Consider the following 22,549-nt stretch of genomic DNA (forward strand, 5'->3'; position numbering starts at 1 on the left):
AGGAATTCTACCTATATTCAATAGTCCTATGTATCTGGTAATTTACCAACAGCCACGGAAATTGCGAGAGTACTCTCTCGTCTATAAAGACTCCCTTTCTGTTTATAAAGACTCCTTACCGCTCGTCTGTAGACCCTACCGTTCGATTATAAAGACTACTTTCCTTGACTATAAATACACCTTTCCCTTCTCTTCTCCCTTCAGCACGTATGTAAAAACTCCCCACCGGTCGCCAATAAAGATTCGCTTGAGCTCGTCTATAAAGACTCCCTTCAGCTAGTCTGCAAATAGTACTCTCAGTTGTGTTGCTTCAATTGCAACTGACTTTTGAATTGGAATTAATGATCCGATGGTTCCTCCTATTTTCGACTAGTCTTTCTTCACTGGGGACCACCTTATGTAATGCGGATCCTCTATTGAATTCTACATAACAATCTTCTAAGGCAGAGGTTAATTTTTAGGGTGATTTCCTCAAAACCTATCGGTTGCGGAGTTACTGCTACTTGCTCGGAAGTCAACAGTTTTGAATGCGACGCCATTTTGAATGCGTAACACTCGCTGATGTAACAGCGGCTTCCGCCGTATTTTGCTTTTGCAGGGTCCATATCCTTCTCAGTCTTTGGAGGTTTGATATGTACTTTATTTGTCATCCTAGGAAGATCTTCAGATAATTTTTTTCTGGAATTTTTATTTGAAAATTCGTTTTATAGACGAACAGAACATAGTTTTCTACCCAATGAGTTCGATTCGAATTTTCACACCCTCATTAAACTTTCTGTGGCAAAAATTCCTAATTTTAAAACCCATATATGTATGTACCAAAATTGTCATTGTCGCAGGGTGTCAATGTTTTCAACACGAATAATAAATAATTTTAAAACCGCTTATCTTTTTAGTTTTTTTGACTTTAAAATTTAATTCAAAATTTTTTTAGTCAAAAGTTATTTGAGATAAAACGCTACAACTGTCACTTTCTGCTACATGATGTAAACTGTGTCACTTTCTGTCATATTTTGTCACATGTGTTCCATTATCTTCTTGATCATTTGGTCATCCTCGATTTTGTTGGGCTACCGGAACAAAACAGAGGATGTCAACTCAGCATTTTTGAAAGGATGGTGATGGTGACGATAACGAATGCCGTGGATTAAAACCTACACTCACACATGCTCTACTCCTCTTCCTCTCTTTGTTTATTTACTTACCGAAATTGATAATAATCTCAATGAATGAATGAATCGGAAAAAACTGCTGATCTCATTTCAATGCATCCTCCAACCCACAAAGGGGATTATTTTTATGGATCTGATGATGATGATGATGATGTTGATATCAAATCATAACGTATTCCATAATAAAATGGAATATAAACATGATTTATAAGCATTTGAACAAATACGCATAAAAAATACAAATATTTTGGTTCATTTCCTATGCCACCCCCCAAAAACAACACACACGAGCATACTGGTGACCACTTTCAATGGGAAAAATAGTAAACAAAACTATAAAAAATAATCATAATTTTTTGTTTAAATAGTGGCCTCTTATTCCCCCCTTACATTTACCACACATTCCTGATATTGATAGGGAAATATTTATTGGGAAATTGCAGCAACAACACCAAAAAACAGCTTAGCAAACAACCCCCTGTTTTTTAGGCACCTTGACTCAAAGTGGTTTAAGGTTTAACCTGGGGTTAGTTTTTTGGTTTTGTCTTTGCTCTTCACCATCATCTTGAATTTTTGCAACCAATACCCATAACATAAATTAAAGGCTATGTGTTGTTGTATCCTTTTCATGTTTCATGTTGCAAATTTCAAAGGATTGACATCTTAGTTAGTGGCAAAAATTCAAATTTATGCACAAATGCCAGCATAAAGGGTTTTCTTGTCCTTTGTCAGGCGAGGCAATGAAGTGATGTCTTGTCTATGTAAGTTGTCATAAATATTATCCTTTATTGCCATATGATTAGGTAAATTTCCCTATTTGCAAATTCAATGTTGTGAGAAACTGTTTACATATCAATTGAAGTGTCCTGTGTCACTGTTTTAATCCTTTATGTTAACAAGAATAAATTTTAAATAAAGACCTCAAAGACATGTCATAGGCATCACAATCGGGGTTTCTTTGAATTTTCTCGATGTTCTCAAGTGACACTTTTCGTTTCTATAAATAATGAATAATTGATAAACTTCTCCAGTTGGGCGCCATTTGCAATGAAATTGAAACATTCCCATTAAAACTTTAGAGAAGGATAATGACAAAATTTATATTTATTAACAACGTTGGAAATTTGTGAAATTTGATTTTACAGGAAACAAGTCATACTTCAGGAATATCGTAAATCCAAAAAAAAAATCGTTTGTGTGGAATATGCCTTTAATGTTGTTTGGATAAAAATTTGTGGAGCTTAAACTAAGACAACAACATAGTTCATTTCCCGGAATTTTCAAACAATTTCAAGCATGATGAGACTCTCGTCTGGTTGTCCCCCCAAAAATATGGCCTGTTCCCGTACTTTATAAAGTGGTAAAAGTCGTAATCGATTTTCATATAAATTTTGTGTACGGGAACTCAAAATGTGTAAAAGTGTTGAAAATTGTAAAAACTTTTTAGTTCTGGAACAGAGCTATACTCTCTTTTTCGAACCTATAATGAATGCAACTATATGCCGCCGCATCATTCCCCACGAAACCAAAACCTTCTAACCTATCAAAAAAATCTTATATTAGGCAAACAAACACCACCCAGATTTGATAAAGAACTTTTAATAAATATTTTCTCCTTGCAAGATCTACATCCCACAGCGTGCGTTTCTTGTTGCCATGGTTAGGTGTGCTCTAGTTAATATTAGGGTGCTGCTGTTGCCAAAGAAATGACAAAGAAAGTCTAGCATACAAAAAAGTGTCAACTTTGCAGAGGGTAGTTTCTCCCTTTGGGGTGGTGTTTTTAACATAAAAAAGGGAAACTCGGCAAAAAACAAAATCAAGATCAACATCTTCTTCCCATCTTGACTTCTTTTGTATTTTTTATTAAAGGACACATGAATGGTGTGTGTGTGTGTGCGTGTTTTTTTGCAATCTTAAGGAAGTGAACACAGTGAGGTTATGGCCATGGTATTATTCTCCCTCTCCTCCCTACTGCTCGTTAAAAATAATTGAAAATAATTACTATGAAACTAGTCCATAATTATTTGATAATGTCAGACAGATGCTTGGCAATTTTTTTCTTCTTAGTTTTTTTTTTTTGCTGATTTCAGATTTAAAATAACCAAACTGATGTTTGTGGTTTTTTCAGCAAGCCACAAGTAAAAAAGAATATATGGAGACAGACAGCTGGAAATCTGTGTCATGCAAGAAAGGAAATGAAGAAGGTATGACATGTGCCAATTCTAATATTCGCATATCCAAAAGCTAAATTAAAGACAAACCAGTAAGGAAAGGATCAAAGTCGGGCGGGGCCGACTATATGATACCCTACACCACTGTGAATATGTAAAATATAAATCGGAGCTATATCCAGATCTAAACCGATTTTGATATAATTTGGCACATTTATTTCCAGACCGAATTCAGTCACACATTCCAAATATCATTGAAATCCGACTTATATAGCGTGTTTGGAGCGGCAAATACGCGAAATCGGCCGAAAATATATCAGCCCAATTATGAACGGACTCTCACCGTGAGTTTTCTCTTTCTCGCCTCCTCCCCTATTATAAACATCATATCGCCGTGAGTGATGTTATGTTCTCACTGTTCCCTTATTATAAACAACAAGAGGGTGAGCAAAACTCACGTTCGTGAAAAAATTAGCTATTACAAATGTAAAAAAAGTGAGAAAAAGAGGCAAATTTCTGCTGAAATTTCTCACTACCGAAATCAAAGTGAGTTGAACAAAAAAATTTAAGTGTGAACATTTATTTTAAAAAATACGAATATTTTGTATCTGTAATGATAATAAATTGTATTTTAGGTTGAAAGTAACAAAAAATAATAAGAGATTTTTTATGTTGTGAGGTTATTGTTGACCTTTGGACGCTATTTTCTTTGGTTTTAATTTGGCTTGAGGTCAACTTAAAAATTTAAAAACAAATGGGCGTTTTTGTTTTTATTCTTATAAAAAGAAAGAAATATCATTATTATAAATTTCTACCATAATGTTTATAGTTGCATAAAACGAATGTTCTTGTTTTTTAAAGCTTAGGACATTGACCGCTAACATTTTTTCAGAGTTCTTTACGAATTCGGTCTGAATCTCTGAATTCTTTCAGAATTTGGTACAAAATTGGGTCTACCTTCAGTTCCAAGAATGGCATGTAACTATCCACTGGAGTTATATGACTAGGTTTGGCATCGCACCATTAAAAGTCGCAGAGTGCTGTGCATGGTGCTATCAATATTTGCCTAAGAATTTAGACGACTGCAATATCCCAAGTATAGTTGAGCAAAAACTACTCTGGTTTGTTGTGGACTTTATTCACACTATATTTGTTTACATTAGAACCTGCGACTATGTGAAAGCTATTCAATACTTGAAATGCTTGTTGAGCAAGGGATTCTATCCAGTATGGTTGGGCTTCCCTCTCTAGAACGTGAAGATCATTCTTGATGGACCTAGTGTGTCGGGCCAACCCACCCAACGTTTTAGTTACAGTACTTGCTCGGGCATTACCGTGAGAGCCATCCCTATCTCACGGTAATGGCCGAGCAAGTACTGTAACTAAAACGTTGCCCGTGGTATGTATCAGTGAAGGAAGGCCTAAATCGAGTTTTCAGGTATGGACAGATCAAAAAGGTACATTCTGCATAAAGCGGCTCACAACTATACAAGGACCCAATCAGGAGCAACCCATGTCTGCAATTGTTATTCCTAGAGAGAGTAATGTACACGATTTGGATCTTTTGGGGTCGCAGTCTTGGAAAGAATGGGAGATGGTGCTAAACACAACTTCCACTTCATTTCCTTGGTATTCCTCAGAATTTGCCATTTCTGTTATCACCCAAAATGCAACATTAAACATTTACTTATTGTAGCCATTTAATGACGTTTTTAAACGACATTTGTTCACTTTTTTACGATTTTCCAATAAATTTCACGAATTCTTCAGTGTAAATAAACAATTTTCACATATCTGCCAAAACAAAAGAACAGCTGTTACAGATGTTGCCATGTTGTTTTAATGTTGTATTTTCTTTTACCAATATCCATGTTCCTTTACAGTGGATTGTTAATAACTGACATTTTTCTTGCTAGAAATGTTTATTAATTTGAAAATTTATTTATTTTTTATACAAAAAATAAGAATTAATTAATCTCAAAGTTATTTGTGCAAAAAATGACGGTATGGCAACACAAATTATTATTTCAAGGGTTCACAAGTCGCGCCATTATTTTCCACTTTACGACTTGTCAACCCTTGTTCACTTTTTGTGTTCCTCCCTGCTCAATCATAATAGCTCGAGCAGGTGAAAGTGAACTGCAACTCACTTGTGAGTAGCTCCCTACGTGAAGATTCATAATCGCTATGATATGGGTGCTATATCCAAATCTGAACCGATTTCGATATAATTTGGCACATTTATTTCTAGACTGAATTCAGTCACACATTCCAAATTTCATCGAAATCGGAAATATATAGCGTGTTTGGTACAGAAAATACGTGAAATCGGCCGAAAATATATATGGGAGCTATATCCAAATCTGAACCGATTTCTATATAATTTGGCACACTTATTTCTATACCAAATTCAGTCAAACGTTCCAAATTTCATTAAAATCGGACGTATATAGCGTGGTTGGTATATCGCATACGTGAAATCGGGCGAACATATATATGGGAGCTATACCCAAATCTGAACCGATTTCGATATAATTTGGCACATTTATTTTTAGACCAAATTCAGTCACACATTCCAAATTTCATCGAAATCGGACATATATAGCGTGTGTGTTACAGAAAATACGTGAAATCGGCCGAAAATATATATGGGGGCTATACCAAAACTTGGACCGATATAGCCCATCTTCGAACTTGATCTTCCGACGGCTAAAAAAATGGTATTCCCCAATTTTCAGCGAAATCGGTCAACAAATGCGACCTGTATGTTGCGAACGGACGGACGGACGGACGGACATGCATAAATCGACTTAGAAAGTGATTCTATGTATATCCCTAGAAGGAACTATGGGTCTATCTCGCTTCCTTTTGTATGTTACATACAAATGCACTAACACATAATACCCCTTACCACATAGTGGTGTAGGGTATAAAAACAGGGGGGGGAGGCTGCTTGGTCTGTTTTTATGAAATCACTTCATCTGGATGAGTGACAGTCTATAAAGATTTCCACCATATCATCCATAGACTATTCTTCTACAAAGCCCCTCCATCGATCGTCTATAAAGAAAGGCCAATAGTCTATAAACATTTTCTTCAATGGATTTCTTTCGCTCGCCAATAAAGTCCAACATTTATTCCCTACCACTCGTCTATTAAGATTCCTTCCACTCATCTTCCTTCCGCACGTCTATAAAGAGTCCCTCCAGCCCGTCTATAAAGACTATCTTCAGCTCGTCTATAAAGACTATCTTCAGCTCGTCTGTAAAGACTCCCTTCAGCTCCTCTAAAAAGGCTCCCATCAGCTCGTCTATAAAGACTTCCTTCAGCTCGTTTATAAAGACTTCCTTCAGCTCGTCTATAAAGACGACCTTCAGCTCGTCTATAAAGATGACCTTCAGCTCGTATATAAAGACAACCTTCAGCTCGTCTATAAAGACGACCTTCAGCTCGTCTATAAAGAGACCTTCAGCTAGTCTATAAAGACGACCTTCAGCTCGTCTATAAAGACGACCTTCAGCTCGTTTATAAAGACGACCTTCAGCTCGTCCATAAAGACTCCCTTCAGCTCGTCTATAAAGACTCCCTTCAGCTCGTCTATAAAGATTCCCTTACTTTCGTCTATAAAGGCTACCTAACGCTCGTCTATAAAGATTCCCTTACGTTCGTCTATAAAGGCTACCTAACGCTCGTATATAAATACTCCCCCAGCTTGTCTATAAAGACTCCCCCAACTCGTCTATAAAGACTCCCTAACGCTCGTCTATAAAGACTCCCTAACGCTCGTCTATAAAGACTCCTTTCAGCTCGTCTATAAAGACTCCCTTCAGCTCGTCTATAAAGTCTCCCTTCAGCTCGTCTATAAAGACTCCCTTCAGCTCGTCTATAAAGACTCCCTTCAGCTCGTCTATAAAGATTCCCTTCAGCTCGTCTATGAAGACACCCTTCAGTTGGTTCATAAACATTCCCTAACGCTCGTCTATAAAGACGTTAGGGTGTCTTCGTCTATAAAGACTCCCCAACGATAATCTATAAAGACTCCCTTCGCTCGTCTATAAGGACATCCTTCGCTCGTCTACAAAGACTCCCTTCAGCTCGTCTATAAAGACTCCCTTCTGCTTGTCTATAAAGACTCTCTTCAGCTCGCTATAAATGCTACTTTCAGCTCGTCTATAAAGACTCCCTTCAGCTCGTCTATACAGACTCCCTTCAGCTCGTCTATAAAGACTCCCTTCAGCTCGTCTATAAAGACTCCCTTCAGCTCGTCTATAAAGACTCCCTTCAGCTCGTCTATAAAGACTCCCTTCAGCTCGTCTATAAAGACTCCCTTCAGCTCGTCTATAAAGACTCCCTTCAGCTCGTCTATAAAGACTCCCTTCAGCTCGTCTATAAAGACTCCCTTCCGCTCGTCTATAAAGACTCCCTTCAGCTCGTATATAAAGACTGTCTTCAGCTCATCTATAAAGACTCCCTTCAGCTCATCTATAAAGGATCCCTTCAGCTCGTCTATAAAGACTCCCTTCAGCTCAACTATAAGGTATCCCTACTGATCGTCCATAAATACTCCCTTCATCTCGTATATGTGTAAAGAATCCCTTTCGCTCGTCAATTAAGATTCTTTACCGCTATTCTATAAAGATTGCCTCAAAGGCGCCATTCATTCCTATTGAATCTACTCTTTTTTTTCGTTCACAAAGAACGATTGGTCACTCTTGCATTTGTACAACCCAACCCTATCATTAAAATTTCATAAAGATCATATCTGTGATACTGTACACGTGTCAGCCAACTATCCAAACATGAGATATTATGCAAAGACATTTGTCACCAATCTGCGGGATAGTATATGACATTTGTTACTCTTGTGGTTAACAACCGGACAGGACATACATACATACATATGTTGGTAACAAATTTTTGAAAACACAACCAAAAGGGGGTGGGTTTAAGAAAATGGGTTCAGAACTCTGTGAATGATATGCCCACCCACTATAATTAAATGTTGAGTAAAAAGGACTTTATGAAAATAGTTGATTTCAACAAAAATCTAACGGAAATGACAAGTTAGAGCGACAACCACTTAATGATATTTTTGTTTGTCGTGCTATTAAAGTTAATTCTGTAATTACTTTCGTATATAGTTTTGTACTAATGGACATTGTTGATTAATTGTTGTGATCCAAAAAGGGAAATCAGGCCGTATTCTTCATTTGCTGTCAACATTTTTTGCGCGAAAGATCCACAAAAGGTAGAAGAAAACGGTAAAATATTCTTCGCGAAGCTTAAATAAAGATGTTTCACACAAATATTTTTTATAGCAGCGAAATATTTGTTATTTATTATTGATTACAAAATATGTTTTGACAGTAAATGAAGACATCAGTTGGTATTATTGTATCACCTACTTTCTTGCACCATGGTAGTAAAGATTCCAAGCAATCTAAAAACAAATTTCTTTCCCAATAAAGCAAAAACACTTTCTATTTAAAAAAAAACTGAGGAGCCATTAAAGGCTTAACCATCATTACTAAGGATAACCACAACTGAAACACTTAATTTTTCTACATTGTTTTTTTGTGATCTTTATTTCAGAAGTAATGGAAACAATTCAGCTTTGATTTGATCATATGCAGAGCATAAAAATACACACAAACAAGTTTTGGGATGGGGTATTTGCAACAAATGTATTATATGGAAACATGTGGTTTGGGGAGTATGGATATGGCTATGGATTATTGTTTATATTATCACAAATAAAAACAATAACTTACAATATGTCTTCAATGAAATTCACCTGAGTTAAATAACAAAGTTTTAATAATAGTAGGCTTGCTTAAAAGTTGTGTTAACATCAAAAATGTCGCTTGTGCTAAGTAGTATTTGCTCTATATATGTATGTACGTGAGTGTGTGTTTGTTTGTATAGCATTTTTAATACTTAAAAAACTTGCTAAGGCTACCCTATATATTCCAAAAAGCATTCCACTACAGTATTCCACCATTCCATTGGCAAATGGAAAGGAATAGTTTTCGGAGAAATGAGGTAGTTTGGAGTTAAAATAGAAAACAATGAAATTATAAAATGTTGGAAAGAAAGTAAGTAGAAACAAACAGAAATATCCTTATTTGCCTATTAAAAGAATTTACTTATAAAATAATGAGTCAACTGGCGGCGGCAATATCCATTTCATCTATAACGTCTATCTTCCGGGTAATCATCTGCATATCCTCTTGAGCGGTGTGAATGATGATCACGTTCACGCTCTGATCTTTTACGTTCGGAATGATGTTTTGAATGTGAACGTGACCGAGAACGTGATCTTGAACGGGAACGTGAACGATGTTTGTGTTTATGCTTCTTTTTGTGTTTTTCCCGATAACGTTCTCGGTCGCGACTCGAACCACGATATACACTTTCGGGCGATGAGTTACGTTCATAACGTTTTGATGATTTGGATGAGTAATCGCCACCTCCACCTCCACCACGATAACGTTCATAATCGCGGGGAGGATAATCTAAACGATCGTCGTGTTCTCCTCTATGATAGCTGGGAGGTGGTGGTGGAGGTTCTTTACTTGAATATTTGGAACGTCCACGGCCATCATATTTTTCATCAGGATCGTCATAGTCGTTCGCAACAGCAGCGGTGGTAGCAGTGCGTACATTGGCCACTGCAGTATTACCACCACCTGAACTTAGCTGATAAAGAGTAACACCATTATCTCGACAGTATTGCTCCAATTTCTTTTCAATTTGTTTCTGTATTGGCACTGGTATACGAGGAAATAATGTTGAAAACCAGTCCAATTTAGTTAGAAATTGATAAACCATTTGACCAATTGTTATAACCTAAAATAGAAGAATGTGCGAATCAATTTTAAACGGCAGGAGAAAAAAAGTTATAAATTTTGAGAACCTTCCAACACAAGAAGAGATATTTGTTTTCATTGAGGGCTTGAAACAAATGTCACTAAAATTTTGCCTCGAAAAGGCTCCTTTTAACTTGTCTATAAGTAGTTCCCCTTGGTTCGTATAAAAGACTTGATCCTTTTTCACCTATAAAGACTGTCTCCTGATCGTCTATAGACCCTCTTCTGGTTGTCTATATACGCTATCTTTTTGACGTCAATAAAGACGCCCTTCTGGTCGTCTATAAAGACACCCTTTTGTTGTCTACCAAGGAGCCCTTCTGGTATTATAGACTACAACCTTTAAGTCTTTTACAAAGACTCCCTTCTGGTCGTCTATAAAAGCTCCCTTCTTGTCGTCTATAGACTTTCTTCTCGTCGTCTATAAAGACTCTCCTCTGATCGTGTATAAAGACCCCCTTCTAGTCATCTATAACACCTTATCGTCGTCTATAATCCGTTTTTTGTCTATAAAAACTGTCTTCTGTTCGTCTATTAAGACTCCCTTCTGGTCGTTTATAAAAACTCCCCTCTGATCGTGCATAAAGAGTCCCTTCTAGTCCTCTATAAAGCCTCCCTTCGGGTCGTCTATAAAGCCTCCCTTCGGGTCGTCTATATAGACTCCCTTTAGCTCGTCTATATAGACTCCATTTAGCTCATCTATATAGACTCCCTTCAGCTCGTCTATAAAGACTCCCTTAGGCACGTCTACAAAATAATCCATTCTTTTGGTCCAAAAAAACTCCCTTCTAGTCGTCTATTAAGACCCACTTCTGATCGTCAATAAAGACTCCCTTCTCGTCTATAAAGAATACCTATTGAACATCAATAAAAACTCTATTCAAACCTCCTGTAAAGTACCCTGTTGCCTGTTGACCTTCTCTAAGCGTTTTTGATCGTCTATTAAGACTCCCTTCTGTTCGTCTATATGGAATTCTATATTGTAGTATATACAAATTTCCCTTAACAGATCCACATAGTGTCCTCTCATCTCAAATCCCATGTCGGAAGGTTACAAGAACCAAAAATTTTTCAAACAAATTTCAAAGAAACAAAACAAAGCCAATCGTACAATCGACTCACCTGGCCGCCACCGGCTTTTACATCAATCTCTTCCTCATCTTGTAGATAATCTTCATACCAATCATATAGATCTCCAGGTGGTTGGGTATAGCGTAAATACATAAAACCTAGAAAAATAACAAAATTAATATTTGTTCTTTTCTTCAAAACAATAAATGTATTTAAAACATGTTATGAGTACTAATTGTTGCCACTTGAGGATTAATTGCAAAATGAAGAACATTTTCACTAACGCTGATGGTTTTTTCTTGTTAGATTCTGTTGGCTTATGGGCACTCAATTGACTTACCACCTACCTAATGCCCTGATATAGGGGGAATCTGTGTGTGTGATCAAGCCATTAACCTGTTTTCGAGTCAAACGTAAGGTATATAATTTATATAACAAACAATAGGCTGTGGATACAATGCCTCCAGCACCCACTCCTCTAACCTAAAATTTGAGAATTAAGAAGTAAAAGAAACATTTTTCCATTGCATTAGTATTGATGTGTAAATCGAAAACATAAGGCCCTTTCTTTAAAACGAAAAAGGTACATTTCATAAACTCACTCCGCCACACATGCCAGTTTGTCCGCTGGTTTTACGTGAGCCACGCTCCCATGGTTCCATGTGTTTAACCTGATAATAGATCTCATCGACTACTTCATGATAGGTTTTCAATTTGAATAGATGTACTGCAAAATGGAAATTTAGTTTCATATAAATAATTTCTATTTAATTCCTTTGGAGGTGTTTGCATGCTTTTGTGTTGTCTACTGTACCTTTGTGGACGTACCTTTAAAGTAGCTAGAACTTTGAATATTGGCCAAGATTAGAGGATTCAGATTCATAGTCGATTCATTACCCCATAAAGGCAGGGTATTGTGCATTTTGCCAACTTTCTTGGCTGCCGATTGCTTGCCGGCCGAAGAAGATGCATAGTCTGGAATAAGAAGGATAAAAAGAAGCAAATTGATTGTTTGTATAAGTCATGAGGGGCTACAAACATTGGTTTTGCAAACGTTTTGTTTGTTGAAATTACTAGAACATTGGAGCCTTTAAAATTATCACCACAGTTTCTTCACTTCTCTTAAGTGGAATTACAGGCATTTGTCAACAATTGCAAACCAGAAATGTTGAAGGCCCAAGCAAGCCCAAGTAAACGTATAATGCATACAAATGGAATGCATCATTTAACAACTCATTTAACTCACCTTCTTCCATGTCTGGTGGCTTGTCTTTATTAAAAATTGTCTAAATCTTCAATTTGCAGATATGAAATGAAACAAAAATTATAGTTTTTGGTTTAAACTCCGACTAATTAATGTACTTTCTAAATTTTTATATATAAATATCAGAAAAAAAAAATTCACAATTTATCAAAAAAAAATGTCATACCGTCCCGCAAAAAAGTAAGTAGCAGCGATGCGAGTCTGAGTACCAAGTATCAAGTAATCTAGAGCTGACAATTATCGATATTTTATTTTTTGGGCTAATATCGATAGTCATTTTTTATCGATATTATCGAAAAATTTAACGAATAACGTACAAATCAATACAAATAAAAATTGTTTGTATCAATTTGAATTGAAAAGTCCGCAGTCATTTTTATGTTTAGTTTTCATACTGTACAATGACATTTGGTTTGTTTCAGCACTGCAAGAATCTACTAATTTTTAAAATTTTTTTCGATAACATAAAGTAAAAAATATTATCGTAGTAAAAAGTAGTAGCTTCTTGCAGGTTCTGGAACAGAGCAACTATGGAACAATTTTTCTTTCGCATATAGCTATAGGGGTACACACGATCAGTTTTGACTGTCGATTTTTCGGAATTATCGATAAGTGTCAAACTGTCCAGCAACATCAAAATATTTTGTGGTTGCCTGATAGAGCTGGCAAAAAATCGATGGCACTATCGATAATATCGATTATTATTTAAAAATTCAATATCGATAGATAGTTTTGCCTATCGATATTATCGGAATAAAAACCCATAACCTGAAATCCATTGAAATAAATAGAAATTTCGCTGCTTTTCGGTTATGTGTGTGTAAGAAAGTAGGTCCGTAGTCACACGTACACATTTTTCGGTGAAATAAAATGTATTTTTTTACATTTTTTATAAAATAAAAGCGGTTGTTTATTCTCCTTTACATTTCTGTGAACTACTTTTGCATAACTTTAAGAAAATCATTGACATTTCCGCCATTTTCATCTCCAAATTAATGGTGATGACAACTTAACGATAATATCGATATCAATCGATATTTTAAAACATTATATCGAAAATATCTAATGTTGGGAATATCGATGGTTTGCCAGCTCTATTGCCTGATGACTGACAAAAATGAACGGCCACACTGGCAAGCAACCGATTATTTGAGCAAAACTGACAGTCAAAACTGATCGTGTGTACCCCGCTTATGACATGTGCTCTGTTCCAGAACCTGCAAGAAGCAACTTTTTTTTACTACGATAATTTTTTTCCTTTATGTTATCGAACAAAATAATAAAAATTAGTAGATTCTTGTAGTTCTGGAACAGACCAATGATTATGTGTGTTGGTTTACTCAAAAATTGTACAAATTGTTACTGGATGTTGTTCGTTTACTCTCCAGTAAAATGCAAAAGACTTTGGCCGTTTGCAAGTTACTGGGCTTGTACAAATTTGTACAAACTATTAAGTAAACGAACATACCTAATGGTTGCTCTGTTCCCGAACCTGCAAGAAGCTACTAATTTTTACTACGATAATATTTTTTCCTTTATGTTATCAAAAGAAATAGTAAAAATTAGTAAATTCTTGCAGTACTGGAACAGGCCAGTAGTTTTCGACAATTGACGTTTTGTTATAAATTGGTAGTCACGCCATTTGGCCTGTTCCCGTACTTATTAATTCGTAAAGCAGAAAACACATACAACGTTTGAGTAAAGCTGGGTACACATTGTTAGTTTTGAATGACAGCTTTGTTGTTGCTTGCTAGTGTGGCCGTTCATTTCTGTCATTCATCATGCAACCACAAAATGTTTTGTGGTTGCTGGACGGTTGGACAGTTATCGATAACTGCGAAATATCGACATTCAAAACTGACAATTGGTCTGTTCCAGTACTACACATTTCTACACATTTTTACTCCGATAACCGATTTTTCCTTTATGTTATCGAAAAAAATAGTAAAAATGTGTAGAAATGTTCAGTACTGGAACAGACCAAATGTGTACTGCTCTTAAAGCTGAAAGCACATACAACGTTTGACTAAAGTTTTGCTTTGGGCGTTGACAAAAAAACAACAACAACAGGGTGACGCCGACATCAAAGTCCGGCGTTTATGTGTTTGCCGGCATATATTTCAAATGAATTTGAATTTTTCGGCATCATGCCCAACAGTGTAAAAACGGCCAAAACAACACAAAACTTTACTCAAACGTTGTATGTGTTTTCAGCTTTAAGTTTTTGTTCGTTTTGGCCGTTTTTACACTGTTGGGCATGAAGCCGAAAAATTCAAATTCATTTGAAATATATGCTGGCAAACACATCAATGACGGACTTTGATGTCGACCTCGCCCTGTTGTTGTTGTTTTTTGTCAACGCCCAACGCAAAACTTTACTCAAACGTTGTATGTGCTTTCAGCTTAAAAGTTGCAAAAGTCGTAACGACCCCCATATAAAAGCTTCCTTCCAGGATTAAAAAGTATTTACACATTTAACGCATTTTGCAAAATTTTCACAAAATACGTTCCCATACACAAAAAGAATTGCAAAATGTTCACTTCTCTTTGAACAAAAATGGCACTGAATAGCCTTCTCCATGGTGCAAGAAAGAAAGTGATACAATTGGTATGTTCCAGTACTGCAAGAAGCTACTAATTTTTACAATTTTTTCCGATAACATAAAGGAAAAATTGTTATCGTAGTAAAAATTAGTATCTTCTTGCAGGTTCTGGAACAGAGCAAATAATACAATTCATTTGCTGTCAAAACAAATTTTTAATCAAAAATAAAAAACAAATATTTCGCTTCAATAAGTATCAAAATCTTCTGATATAGAAGAGCAAGTACTGATGACGTAGGAATAAAACTTACCATAGTTTTTGTTAAGTCCCGGTCCACACTAGAGTGATTTCATTGAAAAAATTTCATGAAATTATTCGTCTCTAGATCGACTTCCATAGTAGAGTAAAATCATAAAATTGCTGCAGTGAGGAATTCGATTTAAGAACGCCTAATTTCATGAAATTTTTTAATGAAATTCACACTAGTGTGGACCGGGACTAACATTGAAAAATGGAATTATCAAGCAGAACAGAGCAAATGTAACTCTTAAGGCCTTGCTTCTGATAAAAGAATAAAAAAGAAAAGGGCAACCCAGTTCGAAATTTGCTCGGCCTCCTTTATTCTTTTATTTTTATTATGTCAGAAATGAAGCAGGAAAGCAAGGCAACCAGGCAAGGCAGCTTTTGTACGCAGGCCTTTACTAGGCGTTTACACACAGACAGCATTGGCAAGACAATAGCAAAGTTAAAAACCATTTTCACCAATACATTCATACTTTTCAATATACATATTTAAAAATTTATGAATGTATTTGTGAAAAAGGTTTGTATTTTTTGTTATTGTCTTGCCAATACTGGCATTTGTAAATGCAGGGATAGGTCTAAACAGCTCAACTCGAAAGAGAATTAATAAAATAAAATCGTTGTACTGGGGAATTCGATCTATGAACGCCTAATTTCATGAAAGTTTTTAATGAAATTAACTCTGGTGTGGACCGGGTCCAACTTGAAAACACTGTGTTTGACATTCGAGTGTTTAGCCCAGGGCATGATACAATAAGAAGGTAGCATTATCAGCCCAGCTGAAGCCCAGCTGATGGTGACATAATTGGTCTGTTCCAGTACTGCAAGAATCTACTAATTTTTACTATTTTTTCCGATAACATAAAGGAAATAATGTTATCGTAGTAAAAAATAGTAGCTTCTTGCAGGTTCTGGAACAGAGCAAATGTGTCAATTGCATTGAATTTATGTCAAATTTTGACATCTTATGTTACCAAAAACGGTAGTAGCTGCTATTTTCTTATTGTATCATGGCCCAGGGGCTCAATTCTGTTTCTATGAAAGTGCGAAATGAAAACTTTTATAAGGGCGAAACCTATAACTCTGCGTGTTGCGTGAGCCTTAAAAAAAACAAAAACAAAATACATGTATTTCAATTTGAAATACATGTATTTTGTTTTTGTATTTTTGAACGCACATGCAACACGCAGAGTTATAGGTTTCGACCTAAAAGAGAAAACTGTCAAATGAAAAAAATTATAAAGAAAATATTTTTCATTTAAAATTTTCATAGAACAAGAATCCAGCCCCAGATCTTAAAAAACAGCCATTTGAGTCACTGTAAGTGAAACCACCTTCTGGTGTTATCAATGCGCCTTGAATGCCGTTTACTTTGCCAAATCGAGAAGAAGAAATTTTCAGGCTATCATTCCAAGGTGAGTGCGTTCTGCCAAGAAGAAGCATTTTTTCTACGTGAAAAGGATAATAAAAAATATCCAGGAAAAAGGACGAGAGGTCGCACAACGCACACAGAAGAAAATACAAGGATACATTTTTTTGGATTCACAAACAAAATCTGTTCAAATCTACAGAAAGGTAAAATCTTGTTTGCAACTTTATTAATTGAAACCTGTCTAAAATCGTGTTTTTTCTCTTCCTAAAATATTCCTCTATACTCCTTATTTACGCGACCTACGCACTATAGTTAAGTCGTCTGTGTATCCTATGAAATTATTGTAAAATCGGCTACCAATCGACTACCTGTCATTGAGATTAATCAAGTTTTTTTCCCGAGAAGTCCATATAGGGAAATTGTGTTGCTTTTACAGAACTATGGATGGAGTGTTTAAATAATGAATCAGCAGTCAAGTTTGCTTGCAAAATTGTCATCATTATGTGAAAATAATCAAGTCTTATTTGAATACCTCAGTTACCTCAGTTGATGGGCGAAAGGTCAAAGAACATTGAAAGCAAAAATAAACTTCCTACGCCTTTTCTTTGAAATTAGAAATTTTCTACGAAAAAGGCTGTAGGATATTTTTAAATTAAATTCATTGCAAGCCTCACCAAGTTCGCTTAGATGTAAATGTAATTTTAAAATTGTTATATTTTGGACATTCGTGTGGTTAGCAACCTGTTGGCAAAACCGCCAACATGACGAGTACACCCTCATCGGAAAATAGTGAGGAACAGTATGATGCCTTAACAGAAGAATTGAATAATATTCAATCGGTCATACATGTGACTCGGGAGAATATTGATGCGCTAAATGCCCGTTTTGCAAATTTGCAAGAACCTCCGCCCATGTATATTGCCGAATATCAGGAGTTGACTTCAAAATTGCATGAATTGGAGACAAAAGAATCCGAATTGATAGAGCAATTAAATGTCCAGCAGGAATTGGAGGAGAAGGAGCAACAACAACGTGAGCTAAATGAGTTTCAATCACACTATCAAAATCAACAACAAATTCAACAGCAATTGTTGACAAGACCACCAGCCTACAATGATATGGTAAGAGATTGGACTTAATAAAGAAATTTCTGTCAGTATATAATCTAAACCTTTTCCTTAACATTACAGACCGATAGCATTATATCCTCGCAATATGGTGGTAGCCAATGTGGCACTTTGACAAGGCAGAGAAAAGTGTTAATGCGTGCCCATTTGCCAAATCAGCAAAGAACCTCAGTGGAAGTTGTGCCTGGCGTTCGTTTGTGTGATGCCTTAATGAAGGCTTTGAAGTTGCGTCAACTGACTCCAGATATGTGTGAAGTTACTACTTCAGAAAATGGCCGTAACATCATACCCTGGCACACGGATATTTCCAGTCTACAAGTTGAAGAAATTTATGTGCGCCCCAAATGTCCTATTATGACACACATTTCACATCAATTTATACGCAAAACATTTTTTTCGCTGGCCTTTTGTGAATGTTGTCGTCGTCTGTTGTTTACCGGATTCTATTGCAATCAATGCAATTTCCGCTTCCATCAACGTTGTTATGATAAAGTGCCAACATTGTGTCAACAATTCCCCGTGGATAGTTACTATCAACGTTTGTTGGCTCAAAATCCTGAAAATGCTGTGGGTATTATTCATCCCGGTAGGGGTATGGTGGGAGATTTTCAGGTATGCTTTTGATACATTTTAAATAATAGAATTATGTTAATAATATTATATTTATAGGGTCGTCATCCCCGTTCCATAAGTCAACAGGATCGTTCAAATTCGGCACCCAATGTTTGCTATAATAATATTAAACCCTTGACGGAAGCCCAATGCAAATTGATACAAGCCCATGCAACTTTACAAAATGTTGGTGATCATTCCAATTCAACTCAGGCCTCGCCCACAAGCACCTTGAAGCATGTGAAAAGAGAAAGGGCCCGGTCAGCTGATGAAAGTAATAAAAATCTATTATCTTCCAATAGATCCTCTGAGGAAAATTGGGTAAGATGCAATTCCACGTTGGGGGCTCCTCCAACGGGATCACTATGAAAAGTATACCTTAAATATTGATTTCAGCAATATCTGTACATTTGGCATGAGGAAAGTTAATATTTCTTATAAAATTAAACTCGAAAGGGTAGTCAAAATATTGGACAGGTAGCGATGTTATTAGAACAACAAGGGTTACCTATGTTCAACATTTCATAAAGTTCAAAATGAAGCATCTCGTCTGTTCTTAAGCTATTGTTGAAGATTTATATTAGGGTCTCCAATAGAATGCTATGAAATGTTGTTGTATGTTGTCTTTGCTCTATCCATAATCCCATGTATACGGGTCCATATGATTAATACAACAAATACTACTTAGACAACTTTGAACATTTCAGCACCTTCTAAATGGAGCTTCCAAAAAGCACTTAAGTCGAATTTCGTTTTAAAATTCAAATTTTTTTTGTTATTCTTACAGAACATACAAGCCGAGGAGATTTTAATTGGTCCACGCATTGGTTCTGGTTCCTTTGGAACGGTATACAAAGCCCACTGGCATGGTCCAGTCGCCGTTAAGACCCTCAATGTAAAAACTCCTAGCCCAGCTCAATTACAGGCCTTTAAAAATGAAGTTGCCATGTTGAAGAAAACTCGCCACTGCAATATTTTGTTGTTTATGGGTTGTGTATCGAAACCCTCACTGGCTATTGTGACGCAATGGTGTGAGGGCAGTAGCCTTTATAAGCATATTCACGTTAAGGAAACAAAATTCAAGTTGAAAACGCTCATAGATATTGGCAGGCAGGTGGCACAGGGAATGGATTACTTGCATGCCAAAAATATTATACACAGGTGAGTCGAAATTCCCATCATCGATAAATTTTCCAATACTAACACACACATCTTATTTATTTACAGAGATTTAAAATCGAATAACATTTTCTTACAAGATGAGTACAGCGTTAAAATTGGTGATTTCGGTCTAGCCACGGCCAAGACTCGTTGGTCGGGAGAGAAACAAGCCAATCAGCCTACAGGCAGCATATTATGGATGGCTCCTGAAGTTATACGAATGCAGGAACAAAATCCCTATTCTTTTCAATCGGATGTCTATGCTTTCGGCATTGTCCTTTATGAATTGTTGGCTGAGTGTCTGCCATATAGTCATATCAATAATAAAGATCAAATTTTGTTTATGGTGGGCCGAGGTCTGCTCAAACCTGATATGACACGTATACGTTCCGATGCACCTCAGGATTTGAAACGTCTTCTGGTGGATTGTATAAAATATGATCGCAATGAAAGACCTTTATTCCGTTTGAATTTAAATATGTTGGAATACATATGGCGTACCCTACCCAAATTACATCGCAGTGCTAGTGATTCTACATTGACTCAAACCCAACTACAACATGATGATTTCCTATATTCATGTCCTAGCCCAAAAACGCCTGTGAATTTTCAATATTATCACAGTGCCGGTAATATCTAGCGGTGCTGATCCGTAGCCACGCTTCACGCTTGTGATAAAGAAAATAATATAAACAAGAATATAGCAAAGATGCAGAAGAAGAATTTCACACAATTACAAAGAAAAACTACTTTAAAAAAGTTACAGCAAACATAAAAAGAGAGATTCAGAAAACAAAGCTTTTAAACTATGCATTAAGCAAGCACTCAAAGAAACTCACACACACCTAAACTACCTACATTCATGCATACATACATATATAGTATATATTTACAATGAGATGCAACATTTTTACTATAAAGGAAAAGGCAATCGAATTGCAAAAACCCAAAACCCTCTTAAAAAACAAAAAATAAATGATGAGTTAATGGTTTAACATATTCTGTTGGACAACAGCAACAAACAAAACTGAGTTGTGTAAATATTTATGTGATGAGGTCTAAAGATTGCCTCAATTGTTTTATTAATAAAAGAAAACATACAACAATTCAGCAGAAACAGCAGCAGCATAATCCTCCTGTAACTCAAATCAAAACATTAGATGCCTCCATTAGACTTTTAAAACTCGAAAAAAAAGTAATAAAACAAACTAAACAAACATTTAAAAAATATAAAACACAAAAAGAAAACTTTTGTTAACTTCTTTACAAGTCAAAACTTTTTCTATTAAAGAAAGGTAAATAAAAACAAAACGACAACAAGATCAGAAAACTAGAAAGCCCTATGTTTATTTTAGTTTTAACTTTAAATAAAAAAACAAAACATTTAAAATGACTATCAACTAATTTTAAGTTAATTAACAACTAAATGCCTGCCCTCATATACATACTTATACTATTAAACAATATAAAGTTTATTATTTTTTAATTTTATTTATTATCATTTTTGTCAACTAAAAATACCTCCTCTATTTTTTAGTTTTTAATGTCGCTATTTATGTAAAAAATTGTGTTTTTTTGTACAAAAACAATATATATTTTTTTGTTTTATGTGAAGTGTATTTTTTCACAATTCTTCCCTACCCCTTCCTTCCTCTAACCCCCAAAACTCACTACAGAAACCATAGAATTTAATCAGAGAAAAACAAAAACCCCTCTCTAGGTTAAACTACTATTTAATGTATATCTGCTTAAATATTAGGTACCTATTGTAAATAATATTTGTTAATTTAATATAACAAGAATTTAAGTAATTAACAAAACTATTCAAAACAATGAAATTGTGGTTTTATTTGAAAAGGAAACATTAAAGTGAAGATTAGGACTGGATACTTTTTTTTAAAGTGAAGATTAGGATTGAATACTTTTTCTTGAGGTTATTATTTCTGAGGTGAAAGGGTAGATGAGCTTGTTTGTTTCCCCTTATGTCTTACATCCACCAAATCGTGAGTTGTGGCCTAGAGATAATTTATACAATCTGTATTCATCTGGTTGAATGCATGTTTATACATAATTAGAAATCGGTGGTGACCTATGCTTCCTAAGTGGATGCAGGTATTTTTGTTTATTTTATTTACAACTCGCACGCATTACCAGTTTCTAGCTGATTCCCTTGAAAAAAGCTAAAAAAACTTTTTTGAAAGAAGAAATTGTAATATACAGCCCGATAATGAATGTAAACTCCCCGTGAGTTTTGTCTTTCTGCCGTTGCAACTTAAAGGAGAAAGTGAAACAACTCACGGGGAGCTGATCAGGGACCTAATTATGAGAGTCGATTCGATCGTGAATTTACTCGTGAATAAGTTTTCGACACGAGAAAAAAACGGCATGATAAGACTCGATCGAAATATTTGATCGAATGTTTCGAGAGTAACCGGTAATCGAACTATGTGTTCTTCAGGGAATGTTATGAAGGTAGATGTCAAAAAATGTGTTTATTTCAAAGCAAAAACTAAAAAACAAAATTATGGATGAAAAATGTAAATATTTGTGGAATTTTTTGAACAATACATTGAATAATAATTTCGGAATGAAGTTTTGCTAAGAAAATATGAAAATTAGTAATGTTTGCAAAATTGTTTTGACATTCTTGTTACAGTTTGCTAATACATCTACCTTAATAATTCTCTCTCAAAATAAATGAGAGAATTTGGTGGGTGTTTTGACTTAGCCTCTCTGAGAGAGTATTTCCTTTGGTAAACAACGGGGGATGAACTGTTTAAAATGCACTTTATTAAAAGTTGTTCACCTATAAAGTGAAGGCTATTAATATTAAATAATTTTTTGTTTTGCAGAAAATCATATTTTTTCAACTTGTATTTTAAC

The 22,549-nt window shown here is 35.5% G+C and overlaps 2 protein-coding genes across 7 annotated transcripts; one reads left to right on the forward strand and one right to left on the reverse strand.

Moving 5' to 3' along the window:
• Positions 1-8,899: 8,899 nt before the first annotated feature.
• LOC141396762 (pre-mRNA-splicing factor 38B) lies at positions 8,900-12,769 on the reverse strand. Of its 6 annotated transcripts, none has more exons than XM_073972396.1 (7): positions 12,714-12,769; positions 12,530-12,575; positions 12,112-12,258; positions 11,886-12,010; positions 11,631-11,766; positions 11,335-11,441; positions 8,900-10,192 (listed from the first exon to the last, which is right to left on the reverse strand). In XM_073972396.1, exons 2-7 carry the CDS (start codon positions 12,537-12,539, stop codon positions 9,530-9,532), a joined length of 1,188 nt encoding a protein of 395 aa, XP_073828497.1. In that variant the 5' UTR covers positions 12,540-12,575; positions 12,714-12,769; the 3' UTR covers positions 8,900-9,529. The 6 variants fall into 6 exon arrangements, 5 of the variants coding, with proteins under 5 accessions (XP_073828497.1, XP_073828500.1, XP_073828499.1 ...); XM_073972399.1 differs by having other exon boundaries at positions 12,098-12,258; positions 12,714-12,764; XM_073972398.1 differs by having other exon boundaries at positions 12,530-12,632; positions 12,714-12,764.
• Positions 12,770-16,784: 4,015 nt separating this feature from the next.
• Raf (serine/threonine kinase raf oncogene) lies at positions 16,785-21,499 on the forward strand. The gene is made up of 6 exons (XM_073971863.1): positions 16,785-16,969; positions 17,079-17,887; positions 17,957-18,505; positions 18,563-18,826; positions 19,293-19,666; positions 19,733-21,499. Exons 2-6 carry the CDS (start codon positions 17,528-17,530, stop codon positions 20,304-20,306), a joined length of 2,121 nt encoding a protein of 706 aa, XP_073827964.1. The 5' UTR covers positions 16,785-16,969; positions 17,079-17,527; the 3' UTR covers positions 20,307-21,499.
• The last annotated feature ends 1,050 nt before the right edge of the window (positions 21,500-22,549 follow it).

This window comes from Musca autumnalis, unplaced genomic scaffold (genome assembly GCF_047663935.1).
Source record: "Musca autumnalis isolate F117 unplaced genomic scaffold, ASM4766393v1 scaffold_3, whole genome shotgun sequence".
Lineage (NCBI taxonomy): Eukaryota > Metazoa > Arthropoda > Insecta > Diptera > Muscidae > Musca > Musca autumnalis.

Bases quoted from the DNA above. Each gene is read 5' to 3' on its own strand.
- LOC141396762 (XM_073972396.1), bottom strand. The intron at 11,767-11,885 runs GTGAGTTTATGA...CTCAAATTTTAG, and splicing joins AAACTGGCATGTGTGGCGGA to GTTAGAGGAGTGGGTGCTGG. The intron at 10,193-11,334 runs GTGAGTCGATTG...CTTCTATTTTAG, and splicing joins TAAAAGCCGGTGGCGGCCAG to GTTATAACAATTGGTCAAAT.
- Raf (XM_073971863.1), top strand. From the start codon at position 17,528: ATGACGAGTACACCCTCATCGGAAAATAGTGAGGAACAGTATGATGCC. The intron at 18,506-18,562 runs GTATGCTTTTGA...TTATATTTATAG, and splicing joins GTATGGTGGGAGATTTTCAG to GGTCGTCATCCCCGTTCCAT. The intron at 19,667-19,732 runs GTGAGTCGAAAT...ATTTATTTACAG, and splicing joins GCCAAAAATATTATACACAG to AGATTTAAAATCGAATAACA.